Source organism: Chenopodium album, chromosome 10 (assembly GCF_948465745.1).
Source record: "Chenopodium album chromosome 10, dcCheAlbu1.1, whole genome shotgun sequence".
NCBI lineage: Eukaryota > Viridiplantae > Streptophyta > Magnoliopsida > Caryophyllales > Amaranthaceae > Chenopodium > Chenopodium album.
The window spans coordinates 8,600,974-8,624,252 of record NC_137843.1 but is presented as its reverse complement, the minus strand read 5'-3'; the positions used below and the strand labels follow the sequence as shown (position 1 = coordinate 8,624,252).

The 23,279-nt window shown below is 35.0% G+C and overlaps 2 protein-coding genes and 4 non-coding genes across 10 annotated transcripts; all 6 read left to right on the top strand.

Moving 5' to 3' along the window:
• Nucleotides 1–109: 109 nt before the first annotated feature.
• LOC145563425 (protein CURVATURE THYLAKOID 1A, chloroplastic-like) lies at nucleotides 110–4,871 on the top strand. 2 transcript variants are annotated; one of them, XM_081623874.1, is made up of 6 exons: nucleotides 110–338; nucleotides 922–990; nucleotides 1,135–1,190; nucleotides 4,200–4,304; nucleotides 4,399–4,470; nucleotides 4,592–4,871. In XM_081623874.1, exons 1-6 carry the CDS (start codon nucleotides 218–220, stop codon nucleotides 4,661–4,663), a joined length of 495 nt encoding a protein of 164 aa, XP_081480000.1. In that variant the 5' UTR covers nucleotides 110–217; the 3' UTR covers nucleotides 4,664–4,871. The 2 variants fall into 2 exon arrangements, with proteins under 2 accessions (XP_081480000.1, XP_081479999.1); XM_081623873.1 differs by having other exon boundaries at nucleotides 922–1,190.
• On the top strand, nucleotides 2,309–2,399 carry LOC145565960 (small nucleolar RNA snoR128). Its single transcript, XR_014095309.1, has one exon. It is a non-coding gene; the product is annotated as a small nucleolar RNA snoR128 (small nucleolar RNA).
• LOC145565959 (small nucleolar RNA snoR128) lies at nucleotides 2,662–2,754 on the top strand. Its single transcript, XR_014095308.1, has one exon. It is a non-coding gene; the product is annotated as a small nucleolar RNA snoR128 (small nucleolar RNA).
• Nucleotides 3,129–3,220, top strand: LOC145565961 (small nucleolar RNA snoR128). The gene has a single exon (XR_014095310.1). It is a non-coding gene; the product is annotated as a small nucleolar RNA snoR128 (small nucleolar RNA).
• On the top strand, nucleotides 3,464–3,555 carry LOC145565964 (small nucleolar RNA snoR128). The gene has a single exon (XR_014095312.1). It is a non-coding gene; the product is annotated as a small nucleolar RNA snoR128 (small nucleolar RNA).
• A 3,094-nt stretch (nucleotides 4,872–7,965) lies between the features above and the next one.
• Nucleotides 7,966–19,478, top strand: LOC145563424 (uncharacterized). 4 transcript variants are annotated; one of them, XM_081623870.1, is made up of 23 exons: nucleotides 7,966–8,110; nucleotides 8,246–8,345; nucleotides 8,463–8,687; nucleotides 8,946–9,076; nucleotides 9,165–9,236; nucleotides 9,359–9,493; nucleotides 10,013–10,131; nucleotides 10,217–10,510; nucleotides 11,820–11,907; nucleotides 11,985–12,090; nucleotides 12,161–12,274; nucleotides 13,911–14,074; nucleotides 14,157–14,271; nucleotides 14,724–14,948; nucleotides 15,032–15,219; nucleotides 15,719–15,886; nucleotides 15,969–16,074; nucleotides 16,291–16,428; nucleotides 17,037–17,192; nucleotides 17,315–17,515; nucleotides 18,298–18,492; nucleotides 18,582–18,653; nucleotides 18,765–19,478. In XM_081623870.1, exons 2-23 carry the CDS (start codon nucleotides 8,304–8,306, stop codon nucleotides 18,876–18,878), a joined length of 3,168 nt encoding a protein of 1,055 aa, XP_081479996.1. In that variant the 5' UTR covers nucleotides 7,966–8,110; nucleotides 8,246–8,303; the 3' UTR covers nucleotides 18,879–19,478. The 4 variants fall into 4 exon arrangements, with proteins under 4 accessions (XP_081479996.1, XP_081479995.1, XP_081479997.1 ...); XM_081623869.1 differs by having other exon boundaries at nucleotides 16,285–16,428; XM_081623871.1 differs by lacking the exon at nucleotides 8,463–8,687 and having other exon boundaries at nucleotides 16,285–16,428.
• Nucleotides 19,479–23,279: the final 3,801 nt, after the last annotated feature.

Here is a 23,279-nt window from a genome sequence, read left to right as displayed (position 1 = left end):
CTATTACTGGGCTTTTTAGACCTAATTAACCTAAGCCCAATTCAACACCCACTTAATCAGCCCTATAAATTAGCAGCTCCTCAAGTATCAGTCCATCACTTCACTCAACTTCTTCCCAACAAAATTCATTCAATCGAAATTGAAAAACCCCAAAAATTAAACCCTAATTTTCAAATTTGTGCTTAATTTTCTGGAGTTTTGAACAAGGAAGAAGAAAATGGCGCTCTGTACTAGCGGCACTCTTTCAACTTCACCGCTTCCACTTTCATCTTCTCGTCGCTTCTTACCTAACACTTCTCATTTACGCTTTTCTCTCCAGAAGCTTTCCGAATTCTCAGGTTTCTCATTTGATATTTTTTTTCACGCTTGCTTTTGTTTGATGTTGATTTTTCATTTCTAAATTTGTTGCCGAATTCTGAGCTAATTCTACGGTTTTTCCGATAATCTTTTTTTCGGCGTGTTTGGTTTTGATTATCATGCAGTTTCTAAAAGTGTCATTTTTCATTAATAATCATGCTTCTAAGATAAGATTACTGGACGATATCTAATTAAAAATAATGTTTGTGGGTGGTGTTGTTAGATTCGTCTCCGTGTGTAGTTTCAAAATATTAATAAATGATACTGTCGGTCGAAGATCAGCATTGTTAACTGTAAAAAATCATATGCTGCGATGGTGAAGAGACTCAGAGCGTAGTAATCTGAAGGTTTCAAATGTTTGACATGCATGAGGTGCTTCTTAATATTTGATAAGATACGCTTGTGTTATATTGTTCGATTCGTTTCGATGTGTAGTTGCAAAATATTAATTAGAGATATTGTTGCTTAAAATTGTGCATTGTAATTATTTGTAAATGCAAATGTGACAATGTTTTAAAATTTGAGGGAGTATTAAATTGATGATTTTGAATGTTTCACATGTAGGAGGTGTTTCGTTTTATCATGATACAAGAAGTAGCAGATTGTTGTTAAGAGCAAGCTCAGATGAAACAGGTAGTAAATTTACAGAAAAGAAAAGTGATGGAGCATTTGCAACGATTGAAGATGACTCTCCACCATCAACATTTGTTGACAATGATGTAACACTTGGTAATGCTTCGCCCGTGAGTGTCAATGACAAGGTTGAATTTTTTTCAGATGACGATGATACTTTGCAGCCGGTTAAGGAGCTTTTTAATAAGCTCGACATTGATGTATGTCTTCTTTCTTTCTATCTATCACGTTTTAAGTATATTGGTTGCCTTTTGTTTGAATTGGTGTCATTCTATGCAAACCAACTGGCTCTATTGTGATAGTATCGGAAAATACATGTAATGGAAAAGATTGGATAAACGAGTGAATGCCCCCTAGCTATACTCCGTGTTATTACATTTTGTAATTAATGAAGATAATTGATGTAATATTTAATTACATGTAATTTAAAAAAATTTAAAAGTCAGATAAAGATGGAATCTAAGTATTTGTTTGGTTTAACCAAAAAAAATAATTGGGGAAGTTGATAATCATGAGAAATACAATTGTGGGTGGTCATTTGATTAGCATTAAAAAGAAGACGGGAGAAAATAGAAATTCTTAAGAAATTTGAGTTTCCATAAAACATGGGAATTTAGTTATCTAATCCCCTTTGTCAATTGAATTCATGGGTATTGGAATTTTTTGTGTGAATCGAAGTCATGGCCATTTTGTAGGACATGCATAAGGGAAATTTTTCCCCTTGTTTTTCTTAGGAAATGGCCATGACTTGGTTAGTTGGCACCAAAGGAATTTTCAATTCCCATGAATTTCTATTGACCAAGGGGGCTAGATAACTAAATTCCCATATTTTGTGGGAAGTTGAATTTCTTAGGAATTTTTAATTCTTCTGTTTCTTAATTTTAGTGCTAACCAAACAATGACCCAAAATTGTAATTCCCATGAATTTTAGCTTCTCCGTTTTTTTTGGTTGACCAAACTAGCACATAGACTCAAATGTTGATTTGTTCTGAAAGTTATTCTTTGGGTCAATCTACTGATTTTCTCTGGAAAGCCTTGAATTATTGCGCCTTTATTGGATATTTTATCATGCTTCTTCATTAGAATTGAGCAGTTCTAATGTACTATAAAATTTATAGGCCTAAGAAGAATGGATGACCACTTGGAATATTTGTTAAAAATGTCAGTACATTTATGACTTGAAGTCTTGAATTAGTGAATGTAATTTGTTCTTTGCTTGCATTTCCATTAAACTCTAATTTCCTATAAGTTTTCTAGGGTATTAACACTTGGGTCTAGTAAGTTTTAGTACTGTTTTACAGTCCATATTATTTACATGCTGTCATGATGAGATTCATTATATTAATGAAAGCAGCAATGCTTGATGTTCGGTTGACAATCATGTCAATCCTGAGCGGTTACCTGAGCAGCTTCAACTTAATACTCCCCCCCCCCCCCCCCTCTCTCTCTCTCTCTATGCAGTTTGAGCCTTTGTACTTTAATCTTCCTGAAAATGTCCCTTTTTTCAAGTCCATACTCTGAGAATAATGTATCAGTATACACTTATAATTTGGGTAAATAAAATCTGTTAGCTCTTTGAGTGAATTTCAATGAATTAGATTTTAGTGTAAAAGTACTTTTTGGTAAAAAAAAATAAAAATATGTTTAATTTGGAATTTTTTATTTTACATGCTGCAATGATGAGAATTCATTGAAATTAATGAAAGCAGCAATGCTTAATGTCCGGTTGACAATAATGTCAAACCTGAGCGGTTACCTGAGCAGTATAAAGACACTTTATTCTTAACGTTATGCTTTTTTTTTGCCAAAATCGTAAATCGTAACGTAATTCTTTTAGTCTTCACTTACGAGATTAATGCATGAGCAATTAGTGTCACTTGCATATTTGGGTCATTTTAGGATTTTTAACTTTGTGGTCCAGCTTCAAGTAAAAGCATTGCTTAAAACCATAGCAAGATCACAACATATGTTTCATGGCATATGCGGTGAATAATATGCTTCTTGGAGCCAATGGTGTTTCACAAGTCACAAGGCAGAGCAAGACTTGTTTGGGTTGTTTATGAAAATCACTAAAATGAAGCTATTTTGCTTACTGTTGAGTCAAAATAGAATTCATGTGAGTTTATATGTTTTAAATGCTGCCATGATGAGAATCATTGATATTTAAGAAAGCAGCAATGCTTAATGTTCGGTTGACAACCATGTCAAACCTGAGCGGTTACCTGAGCAGCGTAAACTTTGATACTTTGTTGTTTTTTTTTTGTTATTTAGTAAGCTTCCCCCCCCCCCCCCCCCTCTCCTTTCTTTTTTCCTTTTAAGTGTTTCCTGAAAACGTAAAGTATTCTTCAATTCCCTTTTACCGAGACTAAGCATAATTTGGACAAGTGAAATCAGTTGGCCCTCCACACTTTATGTTTTTGGTGTGAAAACTATCTTGATGAGAAGTTAATTTTGATTTTACATGGTTTACATGCTGCCATGATGAGATTTATTGAAATCTAAGAAAGCAGCAATGCTTAATGTTCGGTTGACATGCATGTCAATCCTGAGCGGTTACCTGAGCAGCGACATGATAAATTAAATTAACATATTTCTGTCTGCAATTATTTCTGAAAATGTATTCCCTAATTCTGGTAATAATGCATGAACTTGCCTTTTGCATTAATTATTAACTACTGGTTAAATATGGCCAATAATTTAAGATACCCTATATGCCCAATTCATTAGTAATGATACATGCAGTAGTCAACAAAGGTCTTGTTAGAAGCGTTTCAATAGTGTCAAACTAATACATTGGAGATTGTGAATGATTGATGCAACTATTTTGAAACGGAGGAGGTAACACTGATCAATCTGTGATATGTCATACAAGTATCTTCCTACGATAATATGTTCAATACCCCTTAGTAATTTTTTTAATAACATAACCACGAAAACAACACTGAAATGATTATTTTGATTGATGCATGATTTTGTCACGCATTCCTAAATTTTAGAACTTAGTACCATTTAGTGATAATATGACCATAAAAACAGTAGCAAAAAAGTGTAGCAAGAACACTCAATATGTTTTACTGAATCATAATGATGTCCCTGGACCTTGTAATAAACTTTGTGAGCAAATCCGTAAAGTTTTAGTTTTAGCATGCTTTTTTGTCTTGTTTGAGTTATTTCTGATAACCACTAAATTGATGCTATTCTGCTTGCAGTTGGATGTTGAAGACTCGCCGACAATTCTCCTGTATGGTGGTGGTGCCGTTGTTGCTTTGTGGTTGCTTTCAGCCATTGTTGGTGCTATTGATTCCATTCCAGTGGTATGTTCCTTCAGCTAGAGGAAAAATTGAATTAGTATTTAACATATACTTCTTATTAATTATCTTTTAACAAGTTGTATAATTACTTGAACAGCTCCCGAAATTGCTGGAAGTTGTGGGTCTAGGCTACTCAGTTTGGTTCACCACACGTTATTTGCTATTTAAGGTAGTGCTTTACTAGATCTTCATTTCATAGTTAGCCAATAAACTTGGCAATAGTTCCAAATTCGTTTTATTTTGTTATGAAGAACTTGGCTGACACTTTTGTTGTTCATTCTGTTTTCCAGAAAAATAGAGAAGAACTTGGATCCAAGATTGAAGAGCTGAAACAAGAAATATTGGGCACGAGCGATAAATAATGATATTTGGACTTTTGCTTATGCAAAGTTACTGTAGAGTGAGAGCTTGTTCTTCATACGAGAAGTTTTTTGCATAGACCATATACTGTGAATAAGTAGGGTAAATTAGAGTTATGCATGTATCGTTTGATCATATGTGAAATGAAGGTTTGCTTAGCTGTATAACTGTATTAGTATTCTGCTCTGTTTATTTGGCCGTGTTTTTTTCTGTTCCTGTTAAAGTTATTTTCCTTAAATAGACTAAGTAAGAATGGTGCTCCGATTTTGGTGTATCCAGAGACCATGACTATATTGTTATTGCGCCAAAGCTGGTGGCTCTTGCAACTGCCAGGAATGTACTGCTGATATAGATCTCATGTCTTACGAGTAAAATACAGCAAGTTGCCACAGTAAATGTCAATTTGTCAGGCTGGGACAGACGTACATAAGCCTCAAATATGAAATGATTTCCTTGCCTGTGCATTTCCAATTTTCCAGAATCCATCCTCTTCAGCTTCAGGTATTTGGAGAGAGATGTAGAGGAAACCCCTTTTACCTCCATTTTATGCTACCCTGAGAATATGGCGAAATCATTTTAGAATAGCCCAATCTCCATTGATGCTACCGCCAGAATATTTGTCACGAAATGATGCTGAGTCTAATATCCCTGGCCTTAAATATATATGTTGATGACTAATAAATGAGTGATTAAGCTTGAACCAGCTCGAAATTGAACATATTCAGGAGTACCGAGTACGTATAAGATGTAGATTAGTATTCTCAGCATTACGAATCCCATATTCTCAGCATTACGAATGATGTAGATTAGTATTCGCAGCATTACGGATCCCATATTCTCAGCATTACGAATGATTACTCCGTAACAAGTAGACGAGAATTAATCTGATAAGTAGACGAGAATTAATCTTATGTCTTAAACAAGCTGTCCACAAGCACTGAGTAGTTATGTGTACATAATGCCGCTTAAAACACAGCAAGAAATGGAAGCAAGAAATGAGTGAAGTTGGATAAAGAAATGGAGACAAGAAAGAACAAACGACAAGTGAAGAATGAACCTAAATTCAGTCAAAAGGCATAAACTTTTTTCTTTATTGTTTTGTTGGAAAAAAAATTAAGAAAAGGACCCACCTCTCAAATAATTGTGACGACCCCACAACTGACTTGAATTCCGCCAAACGGTCTCCCCGCAAATCCGCTCCTCAGAAGAACCGTTAAAAGTTGCGCGGTTTTTACCTTTTCATGTCATCATCTACTCATCCCACTTTTTCTCATTTTCCCACTTTTTTTTTTTCTTTTTTTTTTTTTTTTTGCGCTTTTTCCTTTTTTCTGTTTTTTGGTAGCATGAAGGATTATTCCGCATTATAAGTATGATCAAACGATACATGCATAACTCTAATTTGCTAATGCTTAATGCATGTTCATAGTTTCGTTATGTAGTTTTTTTTTTGGTGATCTCGTTTTGTAATTTGCTAATGTTCAATGCATGTTCATAGTTCTTTGTGTCTGAATGACATTTGCCCATCCGTATGAAGTTAATGAACACATTGTTTATGTGCTTTTAATTTTTTCGGTTTTTATAAAGGTGTATTAAAACTTAATGACTTATTAAAAAAAAAAATAATTTAACTGCATATAATCTTGACCTTCATAGTTTTTTAACGGAAAATTCTCAATGGTAACCCCCAACTTGTGTAACATTGAAATGGTGACCCTTTTTAAAAAAAAATTATACAAAATGACTTTCATTAAGAATTTATTCTCCCTTATAACCTTATTTTACTAAATGATTAATTTAAATTAAACTATGGTTAGAATTTTTTTTTTAATAAAAAAAAAAACTTTTAAAAAAATAACCCACCAATCAGCCACCCAAACGCACACCACCACCTCCAAATTTAACCTGCTAGCCACCGTCACCATCCTTCATTCACCGCTGGCGACCCTAACCTAGGACCCAAGAACACTCCCCGACCACCGCCTCTCCCTCTATCTACTCTGACAACACTGAAACCCACCACCACACACCATTTCGAACACCAACACGATTTAGATTGTAGGTGGTGGTTTTGATTTCGGGTTAGGAGGGATTCGGCTTCGGATTAAGAGGGATTCGGTTTCGGGTCTGGGTGTGAGGGAGGGTGTTCGTCTTGATCGAATCCAGGTGGTCAACGACTAAACAAAGAGGGATGGAGGTGCGGCGAGTGAACTGTGGGTCGTGGGTCGAAGGAGAGAGGGAGTGTCGTGGGTCTGGTGGGGGTATCGGGTTGGGGTGAGGGGCTGGTGGCGTCAAAGCAGCGACTGAGTGAGGCTGAGGTGGAGGCGTAGGTGGCGGTGGTGGCTAGGAGAAATGACGGTGAAGGTTGCTGAGGGGTTGGGCATTTTTTTTTTGTTTTTTTTTTAAAAAAAAAAAAAATCTAACCATGGTTTAATTTTTTAACCAAATAAGACTCATTAATGTCATAAGTAGGATAAATTTTTTAATGAAGGTCATCATGTATAATTAAATAAAAAGAAGGTCACCATTTTAGTGTTACACAAATTGGGGGTTACCGTTGAGAATTTCCCTTTTTTAATCTAATTTTTGAATATACTAGGAAGAATGTAAGAGATCCTCACTCACACAAATAAGGAGTTGAAAAATTAGAATTAGTTACCTCAAGGTTGCAAATTTAAAGCCAAAACAACCATGTTGATAGTAAAAAAAATTAAATAAATAACCACAGTAAATATTACCAATAAAAAATTTAATCCAAGTAAGAGACATCAAATCACAAAAATGTGTGATTTTTTTAGTTACTACAACATTTATGTTAAATGACTATAATACTCATAATACTAGTACATCTTTTTGTTGCCTGTTTTAGCAAGTGGAAAAACACAAATAAATCAAGAATCAACCCTCAAAATAAATCCAAAAGGAGTATATTAATTTACTCTTATAGCTGATGACAGCACATGATCAATGTCTTGTTTCTGTAATCCACCACTTTTTTTCTTCTTTTTTCCTTTTCTTTTTCATTTTGGGTTAGAAAAAGTGACCCTTTTCCACCTCTCTACCCTTCCTTTTTCATGTATTTTTTTGTTTCTTTTTCTTATCAATTCCTTTAACTTTTATTTTTTACATGTGCAAAGTCTAATTAATTAACTCCATATCTCATAAAATTGGAATAAAATTAATATAGAAATAAATTAAATCAATTTTGATTATTGAAATCTTAATTAAAGTATATCATTAACGTGTGTAATATTCCTTTATGTACTAAGACCACTCTCTCTTTTTTTCCTACCAAAAAATAATAAAAATCACTATTTTAAAGCAACTTCCTTGACTCCTAGGTAAGCCGTTTCAGTGACTTCATTCACACAATCACTCCCATTTTCTCCCTCATTTTTCTCGAATTCTTTTTGGGATTCTTGCTTACAATTGCATTGAACGATAATTTTGAGGTAAGCATTTTTATTTATACTTAGTATTTTTATACTAAGTATTTTTTATTTATTTTTTCTATTATTGGATTATTAGAGATTGTTAAATTTGCAATCTTGGGGTTTTTGATGAAATTTTGACATGGGTTTTGTTAGAATTGTGTGAATTTCATGATATAGGTGTTTGATTTCAAGGCCATTGATACAATTTTACATGGGGGGATTTAAGAATGATGGTCTAAAATGGGTTACTAAGGTAAAAGATCATGCATCCCAAGCTTTATGATTTAAAATGATTAATTTTATTATAAAGTATGAAATGATGATGGGGTTATGGTGTGATTTTTATGAAATTATGTGAATTTTGAATCAGGAAAGTGAATTCAGAAAAATGAATTTTAGGCCTGTAGGGTCAGTATCGAATGCTAAACCAGTGACTGTGAGTAGCAGAAATGGGTATGGATCAGATATGGATTTGGAAAGTGATTCAGATGAGGAGATTAATGGTGGAAATTACTCGGTCGAGTCGTCGTCGCCTGTAGATGACATTTTCAGTAATGGGGTTGAGCAGAAGCGTACTGGTTTTGTAGGTGATAAGGTCTGTTTAAGCTTGTTGCTAAATATGACTAATTGACTGCTAAATTCTGTGAGGTTTGATTCCACATTGGAATGCAGTATGCTGTGACTTTAGCAGTTTCGAGTTCACGGGGTTTGGGGCCGGGGGGGTTGGGAAACTTGAAATTTGATACCTGTTATCAAGTCTATCACCCCTTTCATATTTCACTGTTGATTTTTACTTCAGAGGATTGCATATTGATGAGATGCTGAAACTATTTATTTCATTATCTATGAGCAGAAAACTGATCGATTTGCTCAAGAATATTCATCAAGACCTGATACTGCAAGTAATTCAGACATTGTTAGAAATATCCACTCTGATGCATCAGCAATGCTTCCTAATAGAGAACCTTCGCACTCAACCTTAAAGTATGTGTTATGCCCTGAAGACTATGGTATTCTTTAAATGGGAGGATATGAACGCTGACTTATACATTGTTCTCCTCTTACTTTTCAGGACTTCTGTTGATATGGATGAAGGAAGATCATCTGATTCTTCATCAGCCCGTGTACCTAACTTTCATGCTAGGTATGTTAGTGAATGGATAGTAGCAGTTGTATTTCATTGAGTGGAATATCTGCTTAGCTTCTTAAACATGACTGGATACATTATCCAATGAGTAATAGTATCAATGCTTTCAACTGGTACAGTGGTCTCAGCCCTTGGAATGGCGTGGTTTCCTATGATGCGTGTGTACGACTATGTCTCAGCTCATGGGCCAAGGGTAGTAAAGAAGCCAAATATTTCCTGAATAATGAATGTGCAACACTACGAGATGCATTCAGGTGTGTTCATCTTTGTACATGGCTTGTATTATCTTAGAGTTAGTTTTTTGAAGTGGTAAGGGCCTCAGAGGGTATTTTTCAACTAGGACTAGTGTTCATATCCCCATAAAGTGCAGTGTTGTGTAGGGTACAGGGGACCACAGGGTGGAGGATTTTCCATGCTTATGATTTTGATGTTTACATCCCCTATATGAGCTTTCTAGTGTTTCTCTTTGTTTTCAAAGATGGTTGTCTTCAACCCTTATCAATAAGCTAAATTATGAAAGCATGCTCTTCATGATGAGATATGTTATGAAAATTAAACATTATTGTTTTACAATGTGTCTACAATATGCTCCTGTAATCCTATATGTCATTGATTGGTTTGGCTTTATAATGTGCTAAATTTAGCCCTTTCTGGCTTTCTTTGTCTTCTTTGATGTGATATGAAATGCATTGTATTCATTCTTAAAGCTATAAACTGATAGCATAAAGTCGTCCTCTCTTCCCCCGCTGACATACCAACTTTTATCTGGCTAGTTTGCGGCATGTACTTCTTCAGTCAGAGGAGGAGATAATGTCAAAAAGATCTTCTGAGCTAGTTAGTGGATCAGCTGCTACTAAACCAAAGAAAACAATAGGAAAAATCAAAGTTCAAGGTATATATGGATTATTGGTAGTGTAGTACTTAATGATTTTATCTCTTTGTCTTATTGGTAGCATGAAGCTATTTACCTTGTGCAGTGAGAAAGGTGAAGATGGGTTTAAATCCACCTACCGGCTGTGCTTTTCCACAGATGCAAAAGATGGACCTTGAGAAAATTCAATGTCATGTCTCAAATGTAAAGTCAAAACTAGCGTTGAAATGGGAAGCTGTACAAAGAGTACAAGCAGCACGTCATATACCAAAAAATGGTTCTCTTTCAAGCAAGAGTTTGGCATATGTGAATGTTGGCGCTCAATATATGAAGGAGATTGGCGTTCTTTTAAAGAGTAGCTTGACTTCTTCCCAGACCCCAGAATCCCAAGTTGTGCAAGGTATTTTTGTTTCAATTTTGAAATTTTTGCATGCAATAGCTGAATGTATGGTCTTCCTCCTAGCAATTGGTCAACTGCTAAAAGATAATTGTCTTATTAATTGTGAATTTTATCTCAATAATTTGGTGTGTTTTCTCAAGCATCAAGTCTTCATATGTTTTTGCCAGTAGCTCTTCTGGCATTGACTTCTCAGAGCTATGGATATAATAGTAAATGGCCAAAATGGATTTCTTCTTTTACTTATTTTTTTCAGATTTTCTCCTAGGCTCCTAGCCAAGAAAATTTAAATTTGCTTATCCTCTTTGATCTTTCATGTATACGAAAAACTTGAAGTGTTGAACAAGCAAATGATTATATACGAATTGTATATTTTTTTAATGCTCTTACGACTCTAAATAGTAAAAAAAAACAAGGATAGGTAAGAGGATCACAGGTCAGAACTCAGAAAGAAAGTGTTGGGGGGTGGGGGGATGAAAGTGATGAAGACTCTAATGCTCACCATTTTTACCTGTTGTTATTTTTGATTTTTTTTTTTTTTAATCTAGTCTTTCCATTGATACGTGTAGTTATTATTCTGTTTTCCAAGGACTTATGGACTGTCATTGAAATTCAATTTTTTTTAATGTGCACACATATCTAGTACATTCGTAGTTTTTATTCTCCAGATAACGTGGAATGAGAAATTTGGTTATGTCAGGACCTCAAAATTCAATATTTTGTGTTTTTTATTTACATTTTCTCAATCTATGCCGTATTACTCTTAGGATTAATTTTAATAATTAGAGTATGGCCTCCAACATATTTTGGACAGCCTTGGTCATGTGAATAACTTACTACAATTTTGGAATATTGGGATTTATTGGTTAATACTTAATACGGCATTATTGTGTTTATTTTCACCAAATTTAATTTGACAATCTAATCTTTATATAATTTGATGGTCAATAAAAAAAAAATGTAGTTGAACTATCCAGAATCTATGAGACTTGTCAGCTTTCTGTAACAGGATTTGGCCAATGACAAGAACTTGTATTTTTAGTCTTGTTATTAAATTCCTCTGCATCAGTGCAACTATCTAGATGTAAGGATACTTCTGTGCAGTTAGCATGAACTTCAGGCAACATCCTCAAAATTTATCATCTTACGTGCGTGGTATAAATTTGAAGTGTGAATGTGTTTACAATTTCTTATATTTATGAAATTTATCTTACTATCAAATTCTAGGTTTCTTTCTCTGCTGTGCTTAATCATTGTGTTTATTCCTGAGATGTTTTAGAAGTATAAACTTAATTCATTTGGTGATTGGCAGAAACCTACTATTGTTTAGTACGACTGAAAAGCTCTTCTGAAAAAGATGCAGTGCGGATGCAGCCGAGCTCTGGTGAAACGCATATTTTGTATGTATATTTATTTGCTACCTCAACTCTTCTTTGCATGCAAAAATATTCTGATTCTATTGGTACTGTTGACACAGCTTTCCAGATAGTCTTAGTGATGATCTGAATATCATGGTTCTGGACTCAAGAGGCAATCATTGTGGGTGTGTTTTGGCTCAAGTCGCATCAGTCGTGGATGCCAATGTAAGCCTCTCTCTCTCTCTCTCTCTCTTAAATATTTATTGGCACATATCTTATGAAATGGCTGTTGCAGAATGACAAGAGCCGCTGGTGGCCAATATATCATGAGCCTGATCATGAACCTATTGGCAAAGTACAGTTATACATCAATTACTCAACAAGTCAGGATGATAATAGCCATCTGAAGGTATTCTGGTTCTTTTTCTATCAATTTAAGCCCCTCTGTCTCTTTCCAGAATTCATTTTTGTTTTGCTCTCGAATATTTTCAACCCTTTGATTTCATTATAGTAGTGAGGGAGTCTAGTATATGTTTTTGCTTAGATATTTGTCTGTTAATCCTTGAGCATAGTAGGTATGTCAGTACTTATTGCTCTTTAAATCTAAACTCTGAATGGCAAATAATAACTTGTTTTAGCTGAATATAATGCAGATGGTGAATTTAATGGCGTTTGTTTTAGAATTCTGAGGAGACCAGCTTTGCTAAAAGCTGTGGCTAGTAATAATTATTGTCTCATAGTAATTATATAATGCGAGCACAAGTAATTTTAATTACATTTTCAACCATCTACCCCTTTTCTAAATTTTCGGTATTGAATCAAATGAACCACTATTCAAGACTTGTGTCACTTAATGAAGATCATTATAGGCTATAGCCACGCTGTTGGCCTATGTTATTCAAGAAGGGAAATTCTATCTAGTGGTTTTAGCCAATTGTCCTGTATGGAGCCAAATATTGGCCAATAAAGCGACCGTAAGCTTTTAAGATTATGGTGCAGAGCTGATTATACATTTTTAGATGTGCAAGAGATAAGATGAGGAATGAGGTGATAGGAGATAAGTTGGGGGTCAAGTCTAGTGATAATAAGAATGTAAGATGGAATAAAGTGCAAACAAGACTGACTGGGTTTTGGCATTATAGTAGAAGGCACTTGCAGTGTTTAAAATATCTAGGCGAACTGGGGTGATCGGTGTCCAGACCCTAGGGTGATGAGCGTCCCAGCGCCTAATTATGAGGCTCTGTTATTTAAAAAAAAAAACTTTAAGAAAAAAGATTTATGTGCACCTCCTTGTGCCTTGATGTAGTCTCTTGACCCCTAACGACTTGGGCTTTAGCACCTCAGGCACAGTACTTTGTTTATCAGGCACATGAAAGCCTCGTTAAGAAAACATATGAAGATCTTCTTAATGGATTGTAAGGAAATGCAAGGTAGATTAGATAGACTGTATCGTATTTACCTCTTAATCCAAGGGAAAAATCAGCCATAGTCTTGTATTTTCCTCTTAATTGATGGACTTTATTGTATTTTAAAGTTATTGATGGATTAATAGACTTGGGAGACAAGGGAGGGTCCTCTTAATGGATGGAATGATGGATAGTGTTGTCTTGTAAAATTTAAAGTTATTATGTAGTACCTAGTCTTGCTGGGTCTTATGGAAGGCATGTGTATAAATTTGAATCAGCGGCCGATCAGAATTTAAGATGTTGCTCAAAATTAGGATGTCCTTTCACCTAGAGTTGTAAGGGATGGGCATTTCTCTCTCTGTTTCTTCTTCCCTAGCCTCTTTTACTTTGCCTCTTATGGTTGTCTTATTACGTTGGATGTTCATTTATACCCTTCTCATAAGCACCTATTTCTGCTGTAATATAGTGTGGCTATCATTTTTGTAGTTTAAGGGTAAGTCTGCATTACATGCATACATCTGGAGCAATTTAGATCTCGTGTTGGCAGGATTTAATTTGGAGTGTTGTTGTAATATAGTTATGTTATTAGACTTGTTTAATTGCATCAATTATTTCATAGAAAATTTTGGTTGTTCCTAGTGTGGTATTGTTGCAGAAACTGTTGCATACGATCTTGTGCTGGAGACTGCAATGAAAGCTCAAAATTTTCAGCAAAGGAACTTGTTACTGCATAATCAGTGGAAGTGGCTTGTGACTGAATTTGCGCGTTTCTATGGTGTGTCAGATGCCTATACTAAGTTGAGGTATGAGTTCTCATTCATTGTATGTTTCCATGCCTTTGTCTTGGATATTCTACAGATCATCACAAAATTTTTTGTTATGCAGATATCTTTCATACGTTATGGATGTTGCTACACCAACTGCAGATTGTTTGCTTTTGATTTATGATTTGCTGTCTCCTGTGATTGTGAAAGACCACAATTCTTTGAGTTCACAAGAGGTTAGTATTTTTTTTTTTTTTTTCTTGATAGAATCATCCTAAAATAGGTGATTATTTATGTCAATGTTGATGCCCATGCTTGCTAAATACATGCCCTCTCAGATTAGGAGAATTGCTTGTTGGGGGATTACTTTAGTTTTATAAAATGGAAACTTTGTGAATCCAGTTAATTCCACATTTGTTTTCAAAAATCTTGAAGGTACTCTAAACTTTTGGCTTGTGTATTTGAATGGACTATGACTAGTTTTTGTTGCTCGAAAAATAGAGGTTCTGTGGAGGTCAGCTTTTGACTCTTTGTTTAGAATTTAGAAAGCTGTAAAAATGTGAAGGATTTTTCACCAATAGGGGTTGTTTGGCTCGCATGCTGCATCATGCTTCTGTTGCTGTTTTAATATGCTAATGGTTACAAAAGACATTTGCAACTGATCCCTAATGTTTCAATTAATGATCAGAAACGAATCCTTGGAGTAATGTCTGATAAAGTTGAGGACCTTCTTGCTCTGGTTTTTCAAAACTACAAGTCGTTGGATGAAACATCACTCTCGGGGTTGGCTGCTGTTTTTCTGTCAGCAACTGGAAATGTCGCTCCTGCTATTGCTCCGGCTATTAAGCTTTATGGCCTTCAACATGATATGCTATCTCCTGAAACAAGATTAAAACTATGCAAATACTTTCAGGTGCTATAAATGCAATAATTTGTGTTGGTTTATGTAATTCTACTTTATTCTTTTTCAACAAAATTAATTGTCGAACATCGTAGGTTGCTGCAAAGAAAAGGTCAAGAAGACATTTAGGAGAAATGGATGAATTTATCTTCAGCAATGAGGGCGCCACAATGGACAATATGGCATCTACAACTGCGTATCAAAAGATGAAATCTCTTTGTGTGATTGTGAAAAATGAAATTCATACAGACATAGAGATCAATAATCAAAACATTCTTCCCAGGTATCACTACTTTCTTAATGAAGGACCACCCAGTTGTCCTAGTTCATGATTTCCTGAATACTTTTGATTTTTCATAAATTTATGCATCAATTGTGTTGTATCCCATCAGAACTTCGCAGTTAAGCGTGCTTGGGTGAGAGTAGTACTAGGATGGGTGACCTCCTGGAAGTCCTCGTGTTGCACCCCTTTTAAAAAATCTTGTTTCGTCCTTTTATCTTCATCCGACAGTTCCTTATGACGATGATTCATGTTAGCCAGCCCCAAATCATTTTGGGACTAAAGCTTTGTTGTTGTTGTTGTATGCATCAATTGTGCTGTATACCTCTATACCCAAATGAATTTCTATTCAAAATCGTTTACTGGTTATTTTAGCTGTTAGCTTGGTGCAACTCCATTGATGTAAACTAATAATCATTCTAGGAAGTGATAATTCAGTTTGCTTAATTTGCCTTCGTTTTATGTCTTTCTTCTTTCTCTCACTGTCTCCTCATTGTGGCAGTTTCTTGGACCTTCCAAACCTCACTTCATCAATATACAGTGCTGAGCTGTCTGCCAGACTGCGCACCTTTCTTAAGGCATGCCCTCCTGCTGGGCCCTCGCCTCATGTTACAGATCTTGTTATAACAGTATCTGACTTTGAAAGAGATCTTGCTCTGTGGAACATTAAGTAAGCCAGTCCTTTCTAGCTTCTGATGATATGGACGAAACTTGCTTTGTTCCAAATCTGTTGTTAACACGCTTTTTTTCAGCTCTGTCAAAGGTGGAGTTAATGCAAAGGAGTTATTGGGCTCCTATATAAGCAACTGGATTAAGGAGAAGCATGTAACTTTACTTGATTTCTGCAAGACTAGCATGGTATGAACTTATCACCTTTACCTCCTAGTTCATTTTCTATTATACTGGATGTAGGTCTACTTACTAACATTTTTGTCAACATTCATGAATATCTCTGATTATTTACTGCTAGACACATTGACATTCTTTTGTCAATACTTGAGTTTCTGAAACATTTACACTGCAGATTTAACATTGCGAAAGTCTCCGTATTGGCTGATTTTGGTGTAGTTGCAGGTGAAATGTTCTGATCACAAGGCTCAACAGCTGACATGTCCTTCCATTGATGAAATCTATGATCAGTTGAGGCAGACGTTGAATGAATATGAAATTATTGTTCGTCGTTGGCCAGAATATGCTGTTGTCTTGGAGAGTGTAAGTCCACCTCTGTAATCTTCTTCTCTTGGTGTGGAATTGACTGCACATGCAGCTCTGGAAATATGGAATTTTTCTTAAGTATAACAACAGCAAGAATCATAAAATATTAACGCTATTTTCATTTTTGTAGTGATTAATAGGTTACTTCCCCAACACACACACACACAAGGTTTCACCGTATTGGTGAGGCTGGTTTGGTAATTGGTACAATACTCGATAATGAATAGCCTCAGGAACCTATGTGACCATCTCCACCCAATTTACGCTCCTGTTGGCTGCTTAATGAATAGCCTCTGGAATCTATGGGAAAATCCTTACCTAAGTCACGCTTCTATTGGCTGCCTAAAGAATAGCGCAATAGCCTAAGGAATCTGTGGGAAAATCTATACCTAGTTCATGCTTCTATTGGCTGCCTAATGCAGCCTCCCCTCCCCCTAGATTGGTTCAAGTAATAGAAATCCCTTTTTACTTCTTTAATATTACCAAGCATGTAGTATGTAGTGTAATTGCTAACACTTCGAGCAATATCACATCAAAAGTTTACTTGTGTCTTTTTTGAAAAAAAATTCTTCGTCCATTTATATTGTTTTGGGTTTTGCATGCAGGTGATGGCAGATGTTCAAAATGCAGTAGTGGAGGCCCTGGAGAAACAATATGCTGATGTTTTGTCACCATTGAAGGACAATCTTACAAACCTGGGCCTTAAATATGTTCAGAAATTCGCTAAAAGGTCTGACAGCTTTTATACAGCACCTGCAGAGGTGAGTGCTGTGAGGAAGAATGTTTTGTTTGTTGGTTAGATTATTAGCATATATAATTGTTTCTTCAGATGTATAATTGTTTGAAAGCAAATAGTGACATATTTCTCCCTACAATTTGTCAGCTGGGAGTTGTTTTGAATTCCATGAGAAGAATGCTTGATGTGCTGCTTCCAAAGGTTGAGGCCCAGCTGAAGACCTGGACTGCTTGCATCAATGATGCTGGAAGTGCTGTTCCTGGAGAGCGTCTTACTGAAGTTACAATAATGCTTAGAAGCAAATTCAGGAACTACATCCAAGCAATTCTTGAAAAGCTAGTGGAAAATGTAAGTGGCGCTAACGTAATTTATTACATAACCATTCGCATTCTATTTCACAATTTATATTGAACAATTATTTCTGGTATTGACTGGCAAGCCCTCTTATGCGATTTTATATTAACAGTAGATCTCTATTAGGAGGATAATTACGTATATTAAGAGGTAAGCAGGTAACATACTCGAGAAAAAGGGTAGATAATATACAGGGAGCAAAGTTGAAGATATTCCTTTTGACAAATTAAATGAGATGGAAGCATCTTCCCGAAGAAGTCTCCTAAAATTTTTCTTATTTTGTCACTTAAGCATGCAAGTACGAGTCCTGAGCTATATCCAATTAACTCATATCTCTATAATATAGTTTTTTTTTTTTTTTTTTTTTTCCTTCTTGACATATTGTAAAATCACAGTAATTAATATAAAATCTTTTTGACGTTATACAAGCATCATCAATGCCGTCATTTTTCATAATAGAATTGCAGGAACACTGAAGCAGCTTTAATTTTTGACAAAACTCCCTTCATCTTATCACTCCATTTTTTAAAGAAAATGAGGACCATGAAAATAGTGAAGATGGGAACAGAAGCCCTCTCTGAAACTCGATTTTGGCACTCCTTTTAAGTGGTGCACAGAAAGTTGTGTTCTGTGTACTCCTTGGGCTTGGATACAAAGACATTTGCTTAGATCATTGAAAACAAGACAGAGATGCTTCTGTTATTTCTTTCAGTATACATTCTACGATTCTACACATGAAAATTGGTTCACCTTCTGAAGTTTCTCTTGTTTTGCAGACGAGATTGCAAAACTCAACTAAGTGGAAGAAAATAATTCACGATTTTAAAGAAACTTCTGCCGAGTCAGATGTACAGAGCAGAATGCAGCCTCTTCAAGATTTGTTGATAAAAACTATAGAGCATCTCCACTCAATACTCGAAAACCCTGTATTTCTAACAGTTTGCCGAGGCTTCTGGGATAAGATGGGACAGGTTAGACGGCACCCCCCTGGATAAGGTTTCAAACTCCATCTAATTATATTGTATGCTTTAGCTAATATATCTTCCTTTTTGCATCGTAGGAGGTTCTGAATTGTTTGGAGAACAACAAAGAAAACAGGTCCTGGTACAAGGGACTGCGAATTGCTCTACAAGTAAGTCCACCATATTTAGAGCTTAATATGTTTTGTTCTTTACATATCTGAGTAAATGTTTTGTCCTTAACAAGAAAAACTGTCATATTCATAACAAAAACTAAAATGCAGGTCTTAGATGAAACATTTACGTCAAGAATGCAGCAGTTGCTTAATTATCGTGTTCCAGACTCAGATCTTGAGCCACCTAGGTGTATAATAGAAGCACATTCCATGCTTCAGTAGGATTGTGTACGCAGCATAGAGGGTATATTTCACTACAAATGAGACCATATACATATTCGTTAAGGCTTTTCTTATTCAATTTGGGGGGTCTGATCCTGATATGCGTTGAAATCGAAGGGGGTCTGACCGTGTCTACTGCTATCCTAGCCACCTTTTTTTTTTTGTCTAAGAAGCAGTGCTAGCTCTATAGGTAAATCTAGTATATACGATATTCCAAAAAAAAAAAAAAAAAAAAAAAAAAGATTTAGTTCGGTCAGGTGTGTATAGAAAACAGCTACTGATTTTTTGTCATTTTTTCGGGTGGGGAGTTTTGTCATTCATCTGAATCTTCCCCATTATTATCGAAAATACTATAATTCATTGTTGACTCTATAGCTATGGAGTTGAGAAAATTCTTGTGTATCAGTGTATGGAATATGTTTAGCAGGTGGGCAAGAAAGCTGTAGATCTGAGAGTACGTAGCTTAGAAGACTAGGATAATAGTATATTACTTACTGCTCCTTTACATATTCTGATATATTAGGAAGAAGCTATGCAATTGAGTATTTGTGAAATATGCTTAACTCTGTTCCAAAATAATACAAGTGCAAAGTATTCTTGTTTAATAGATTCGTCTCTTACTGTCTTTTATATATTCTGTTCTTGTTTACTCGTGTGTATTTGGGTTTTGTTAGGTTATATACAGTTAGTATTTTAGTATTCTCCCTAATTATTTCTTATTCTTTTTTCGTATTTTGATATTTCTCTTGCATTATTCTACGGAGTAATATTTCCCTTACCACGTTGATTTGGGGAGAAAGAAGTATGTAATACGTATAGCAATATTTTTGGCAAGTTTTTGGTCATTCCAACTGAACACATTTCTACTTTATTTTTGGCGATTTTATCAACTAAAAAGTCAAGGTGATAAAAAAAACGGGCCGGGCCAGGGCTAACCATAATTTCTCGTTTCCAAACCCGTGAAAAGTAGCGGGCTTTTTCGGGTCGAGTTCAGGCTTTTTAACTAAAAATGCGTTTTTAGGCTTGCCCAAATCCGCCCTGTTTTCGAGCCGGATTAGTGGGCTTGGCCGATGTTGATCACCTCTATTAAAAAGTATTTTTCTTTGAATCACTCAACTTACAGACTCCTCTTCAAACAAGAGTACCAAGTAATAATAATCAGATATATACATTTAGAAAAAGAAAAAAAGAAAGAAAGAACAGCGACATTAGCAAATACATATCCCAAAATGTTCCAAGTTTACAATCATGGGACATACTTTAATGGGTGGGCTGTGGGTCTTGTGATTTTGTCCTTCATTGTCAGCTTCTGTCAATCTTTGATTACTCGACTATTTGGCACATTCTGTGATCTCATTTTTTGGCACCTTCTGTAATTTGTATTACTGTTTTCTTTTTACTTTTTCATTTTTGACATAAGCGTAAAGTTATTACGACTACATTTATTTTGTTACATACCTTGTAACGAGTATATAGAGATCTTAACATATTAATGATCAAAATTGTACAATAGAATAAATGAAAAATTATCAAGTTGAGTATAGCAAACCCCGAATTTTAAATTCGGGGAAGTCTCTAAGAATTGTCAATGCCCAATAGTGTTAAAACACAAGGCAGATAGAGATATGATTAAATTATTGATTATAGAACATTAGCACATTAACCAAATCTATATAGCTGCAATTTTGTTACTGGCCGACCCAACAATAAAATAGCGTATCATTGATAAGGTTGGCTGTTAGCAAGAATTTATGCCATGATATACTCTCATTGATTCACAATAATGGAGCAACTGCTTATTATGGATTATTATATAATAAAGTGGTGTACCAATATTATGGACCTAAAAGTGTGAATAACAACGTCATTTCTTTCCTAGGCATCAAAATTCAGTGCACTGCATTATGCTCTAGAATGCCAAGTTGGTAACATGCAAGAAAGATCATGGACCAACCACGTGTACGGTCGCGATCGAGGATTAAAATCAGAAAATTCAAGTTACATGGCTTGTAACTAAGGCATATATTCACATAGGTACAAACTGGGGAAGGGGTGTATAATGAAGGTTCCTGTCAACTTTTGGAACTTTAGGTTATTTACTAGTTAGGGTGTTTGTGTTTGTTTAGGAATTAGGTATATGCTAATTTGACTAATACACTAGGAGAACAGAGTACTTGTGGAATCCACACCCCACTTTTAATTTCATATGTTTGTACTTTACACACTCCCTGTCTCCCTCTAGTCTTAAAATGGCGCCGAGCCATGTCGTACGTCGGTCTAGAGATGACCAATTGAGTACATGGCGTCCCTAATGGACAATTAGGGCTTGTTATATGTATTAGCGGATCACTTATCGACCTGTCATGTGTCATGTTGATTATTATAAACGAATCTAAGGGTGGTGTAGTGTAGGGCTGAAGTCGGGAGGACACTACATCATTACCAATTTTTCACTTTATATTTTCACTCTTGGACATGGTCTTGTTGCTCGTTTCAAATACGAAAATGTATCTATAACCTATTTGATAAAACTGGTGATAAATTCGAACTTGTTTGGATCAAGTTTTGTTCAAGCCAGTTTTAGGCAATCATTCATTCAGTTTAACTTTGAATAATCAATTCAAGTTGGTGTAAGTGAATTAGTCACTTCATTCTAACCTTGTATCAATTTCCTAATTGTACAACAAAATTAATCAAATTTAAATACTTCGTAATAGTTTACTTGATAGTGGCAGAGCCACATTGCTCTAAGTGTGGGGTCCCTTGACCCCACTTGAATTTACCAAATAAGGAGTAGAAAATTTCAATTGTAAAATTTGGGAATTTCTCATATTTTCTAAGGAGTACAAAGTTGATCATTATATGATCATAATAGAATTTAAGCAAATGTATTTTATTCCAACTTGATTATATGTCTAGATTCGCCACTGTTGATGGATTGGAATTTGGAAGAAGTCCAAAGTATACCCCATTCTACATCAAATAACTTCGAGTAAAGACAAATAATCCAAATAAGATAATCAAGTACACGAGATAACTTTTCATGATTATTGATTAATAATCAATTGAAAGTGGAATGGACGATGTATATCATCTTTACGTGCTAGAACAAGCATAGTAGTTAATCTAATTAACTGGTACTAATTATATATTGTTGAAGTAGTATAACCTTGTCTTTCCAGCTTTGCAGGAGCAAGTTTGTATGTAAACGGCACTTGACGCAATACACTCTTGAATTTTATACTCCGTAATTCCTCAAATTAGCCAAGTAAGGTCGTAACTAGGGAAGAATAAGTCTAAATTAAAGCTAATATCTTTGAATTGCCGACCGTTAATAAAGTCTATTACAATGCTAAAGTTAATTAAAGTACTTAATAATACATCACTATCATAGAAATTGCCTCTAGATAGATACCAAATATAATCAATTAGGCTGACTAAATATTATATGATGATATTCTAGTTTGAAGAATTAGTTCATAGTCCTATATTATTAGTAGTAGATTAGCATAGCAAGTGGTGATTGTAACTTGTAATTACTCTCAAATCATAAGTCTAACACACGTTATGAAGAGACAATGAGGCTAAATCCAAGCATAAAAGGCCAATTATACATTTTGACTTTGTTTCGGATAAAATTGTCATGTTACACTTATGCCATATGGTTTTGAGGTTGAACCTCCTTGGTCGTGTAAAGTGGACAGTTGTAACGGGTGTGGATCGGACCCGTTTATCATGGTATCAGAGCCAAGTTGAGATATGTTGTGATATTGACCAATGTTATGGACAACTCACATGTGAGAGGAAGTGTTAAGCCTATGAGAAAATCCACATGTGAGTGGTGTGTTGTCCCATATTAAAGAGTGTAGAAAATATTGAAAAGTGTATCCCACGTTGAAGAAATAAGAAAGTTGTGTCCACTTTATTATAAGGTTAAGGGGCTACTTCCCTTATTGTCATATGGTTTTGAGGTGGAACCTCCTTGGTCGTGTAAAGTGGATAGTTATGACGGGTGTGGCCCAGGCCCGTTTATCAAAATTCTACTCGATAAATTATGTTAATGTTTTCTACAAGTAATTATCTTTGTTAACTTATATTAGAAATTATTTTTGTATAAGATTTTATATTATAATTAAATTTTTTTCAAAAAAAAAAAAAAAAAAAAAAAAAAAAAAACAAACTAAAAACACACCAGGAGATGACACGTGTCATTACTGGTGTATCTTTTAGTTGAATATATAGTTATTGATTTAACAATATTATCCATCATTACTTAGTGTTGATAAGGATATATTAGAAATATAGTACTAGTACATATTATAGAAAATGTAACAGTAATTTTGTCATTTCAAGATAATATGAATAACAGTAAGAAACAAACTTGTAAGAAGAACGATAAGA

Bases quoted from the DNA above. Each gene is read 5' to 3' on its own strand.
- LOC145563424 (XM_081623869.1), top strand. From the start codon at position 8,304: ATGGGGGGATTTAAGAATGATGGTCTAAAATGGGTTACTAAG. The intron at 8,688-8,945 runs GTCTGTTTAAGC...ATCTATGAGCAG, and splicing joins CTGGTTTTGTAGGTGATAAG to AAAACTGATCGATTTGCTCA. The intron at 16,075-16,284 runs GTATGAACTTAT...ATTTTGGTGTAG, and splicing joins ATTTCTGCAAGACTAGCATG to TTGCAGGTGAAATGTTCTGA.
- LOC145563425 (XM_081623873.1), top strand. From the start codon at position 218: ATGGCGCTCTGTACTAGCGGCACTCTTTCAACTTCACCGCTTCCACTT. The intron at 1,191-4,199 runs GTATGTCTTCTT...TTCTGCTTGCAG, and splicing joins TTAATAAGCTCGACATTGAT to TTGGATGTTGAAGACTCGCC. The intron at 4,471-4,591 runs GTAGTGCTTTAC...TCTGTTTTCCAG, and splicing joins CACGTTATTTGCTATTTAAG to AAAAATAGAGAAGAACTTGG.